We start from the raw sequence: 3,857 nt of genomic DNA, 5'->3' as shown, positions 1-3,857 counted from the left end.
TGAGTGACCCAAACATCAGCATCACAGGCAGACATTCAAACAAATGTATCAACAACAAAAGCACCACCAACAGAGAAAGTTTCGGCTCCAATGTATCAATCTTCTTCAGTAAATAAGGAAACTAGCTTCCCTACAATAATGACACAATCAACGCCAGAGTTACTCACCATAGATACAGGAGTTACAACTGGAAACTCAACAACCCAAAGATCTACAATGGAAAGGTCCCCAGCTGGTTCTTCTAATGTGCCATCACATTCATCATCAAAAATGCCATTGGCTCATACGACAACAAAGACATCATCAGAAAGAAGAACAGCAGGGCCAACAAGGCCTATTTCTGTATCATCTGTCATTTCAACCTCAAAACAGATGCCAACAAAAGTCTTTTCAGCACCAACAACCGTGTTTTGGAAACAAGTCTCAACGTCTCATGCACAAACAACCCAAGCAATTACAGAGGCACAGACATCGGTAGGACCAGCATCATCAACAGTTGAAGCTACGTCTACTACATCTGCAGGACAACCCACAACACAAGTAACTTCCCCATCGGCTACAACTGGATATTCAACAGTGAGACAAAGAACAACCACTATGATTTCAACAGCTCCTTTGAATAAAAGATCATCTACAATGTCGCAGTCTTCAATACTTTCCACAACAAAGACAATCTCACCAACAATAACGGTGATGAAAACGAGTGCGCCAGATTGGCAATCGTCCGTCCCTTTTACAACATCATCTCAAAAGGTGTCAACAAATCAAATATCAACAAAACTTAATGCAGGTTCTACACTTTCTCCAGCAATGCCATCATCTGGCCCATTGACAGCCACACCATCAACGACGACTGCTTCAAAATATAAAAGCTCTGTAAAGACTACTCCTTTGACACTCAGTTCATTGTCTCAGAAAAGGACTGATTCACCACCGCCCTCCCCATCAGAAGCTAGTTCTACCGCTAAAGTGCCTCTGCTTACATCACAAGCCTCTCACTCGTCAGAATCTTTAAGGAAGGTATCAACATTGGTGCAATCAACTACCAAGGAACTGCCTTCACCAACCACGACAGATGCAATGTCCTCAGTATCAACAGCTAAAAACTTTACAGTAACAGTTTTGTCATTACCAAGAGTGCAGTCAACAAAGTCAACAGAAACTACTCAGATGTCAACATCCCTAAGCCCAACTGACTTAACCACAACACATCTGCTATCTGAACCCTTGTCTACTTCAGCACCCCTCGTGTCATCAAAAGTGTCCACATCCTTAACTTTGAAAAGAGAGTCAACATCTTCGAGAGACAATGAGACAACGATCCATTCCGAAATACAGACATCACCATCAACCATTCAGCCGCATTCATCAATCACAAGTGCTGTTGTTACATCTGAAGTACATGCCACAGAGCATGTGGCATCTCAACCATTAACTACAACATCTTTGAAACTGACCTCTTTGAAAGGACAACGGTCAACATCAGCAACAGGAGCAACCTCTCCTTCAGTAGAGCCACCATCGACAAGAACAAGCGTGATGCCCACACCTGATACACTATCTTCAAAGCAGACTAGGTCCATGTCACGGGCTTCTGCGTCCATCTCATCATTGTGGTCAAGTTCTGGGGCAACATCAATAACAAGTCCACCAAAGACTTCTTCTCCAGCTTCTGCTTCCACCTTTTATTCAATGATGAGCCCAACATTGCCACATGTGACATTGTCAACTTCTAAAGTGCAGCCTACTACAACAGAACAGTTCACCTCCCCATCATCAATCACTGCAGCTTTAGAGCAAACAACTTCAGAACAAACAACATTAACATCTACGCAAGCCTCTTCATCCAATGTGACACCAACCTCGAAGTTAATTTCGACGGTATCACCATCTGCAACTTCTTCAGAGTCAACTGCAGCAACGTCAACATTTGAATCGACTGCTTATTTTACAAGTACTGAAGCACCATCAACAAGTCAACCATTGACCAGACAATCAACATCATTGGTATTTACTACAGACAATGGTTCCTCAGATGAACGGAGAACAACATCATTTTCATCTCTCCTGAGTCCTACTGAGCTAAGAACATCACTACCAACCATTGAGACAGTAACAACGTCATATGTGCCTAATTTGTCTGAGTTAAGCACAACCCCAGAAAAATCTTCAAGTTCATCAGGAACCTCCACGACAATGTCATTAAAATCGACAAAAATGATGACGCCACAATCAACCTCAACAAAACCATTGTCATCAAGAAGATCAGCAACATCTGAAACATCCACGCATACTAGCAGAGGCTTGATACTTCACTCATCAACTCAGCCATTGTCTATGTCAACACAGCAACCCACAGAGATATTGACAACACAGTCAAACACTGAAAAACCAGCCACAACAAAACCGTTGTCAGCAAAAAGATCAACAATTTCTGAACCGCCCACCCTGTTATCACATACTACCAGAGGCTTAATGCTTCACTCATCAACTCAGCCATCGTCTATGTCAGCACAGCAACCCACAGAAATTTTGACAACACAGTCAATCACTGAATCATCCACAACAAAGCTGTTTCCATCAACACAGTCCACCCCCTTTGTGCCTTCCACAACACAAATGTACTTGACAACATTGACTTCAACATCTTCAAAGCCTACTGCATCCCACACAGCTTCTTCATCCCCATCAGAAACAGAAACGTCAACACCATCAATGTCAACAGTTCAGTCTGATACTCCTTTTCTTGCCACAACGTCGTCTGAACCATCATCTTTGCCATCACATCGTACCAGAGGTTCAACGCTTGTCTCATCAACCCAGCCATTGTCTGTGCCAACTTTGCAGCCCACAGAAACAATTATGAAGAATTCTTCTCTGGCAGATATGCTGACATCAAAACTGACAGATGTTTCTCCATCAGATTCTTACACATTGGAGTCAACTTCTTCTGCAACTCAAGTATCATCCTCGCAGCCAATAGAAACTCATGTAAGCACAGGAGGCCCACCAGTGACCCAGACAGTATCAGGAACAGAAATGTCATCAGCACGATTGTCTACTGAGAAACTTTCAACAACAAAAATGATTTCACAATCAACAGCAACTTTGGAAAAATCCTCAGCAGTTTCAACAAATACAAGGACAATAGGGAAAAATCCAACATCCAAGGCACCATCATTGACTATGTCGACTCTAAAACCATCTTCAACACCTCTTATAATAGCAACGACCTCATCACCGCTAACTATGTCTTCAGAAGAAATCTCAACATCCTCAAGATCATCATCTTCAGAGCCAACTCCAACATTTAGCACAAGAGCTAGGACATTGAGTACCAGAAAAGCAACTACAATGAGCTCTCCAACTACAAGATTACCAGTTGCTATCCTAACTTCTCCAAGCGCTTTTATAACATTGCCGACGTCCTCATTTCCAACACCAACAAAACCAAGCCTGAATTCTCCTACAACACCTATATCATCTAAAATCCCATCAACGTCTCAGGTAGTGTCCACTTCAGAAGTGACACAATCATTGTCGCCTTTCTTTTCATCTTCCAAAAGTCCCACAAGGCACCTGTCAACAGCAGCCTCTTCAACCCAAGCCCCAACTGTCATAAAAACAACTTGGTTATCATCAATAGAATCAACCAAAGAATCAAGTACTATGGCAGCTTCATCAGAAACTACTCTACTTCCGGGTAGCACTTCAAGCATACCTACAATTTCTGAGGAGCAAACACAAAGCAAGTCCAAAGGTACAACTAATGTATCAACAACCAAATTAACCACAAAGAAAGTATCATCAGCCCTGCCGTATTCAACGCAAACAAGTTCTACCTGGAAATATCCAAC

The 3,857-nt window shown here is 42.4% G+C and overlaps 1 protein-coding gene across 1 annotated transcript; it reads left to right on the top strand.

Annotated features, from left to right (window-relative positions):
• Positions 1-8: 8 nt before the first annotated feature.
• Positions 9-3,575, top strand: LOC118409077 (mucin-17-like; the record flags this gene model as incomplete). The annotated part of the gene is made up of 1 exon (XM_035809942.1): positions 9-3,575. A coding segment is annotated over exon 1 (3,485 nt), but the record flags the coding sequence as incomplete, so codon positions are not given.
• Positions 3,576-3,857: the final 282 nt, after the last annotated feature.

This window comes from Branchiostoma floridae, unplaced genomic scaffold (genome assembly GCF_000003815.2).
Source record: "Branchiostoma floridae strain S238N-H82 unplaced genomic scaffold, Bfl_VNyyK Sc7u5tJ_996, whole genome shotgun sequence".
Classification (NCBI taxonomy): Eukaryota; Metazoa; Chordata; class Leptocardii; order Amphioxiformes; family Branchiostomatidae; genus Branchiostoma; species Branchiostoma floridae.
Note: the sequence above shows the minus strand (reverse complement) of the source record. Positions and strands in the feature narration are given on the sequence as shown.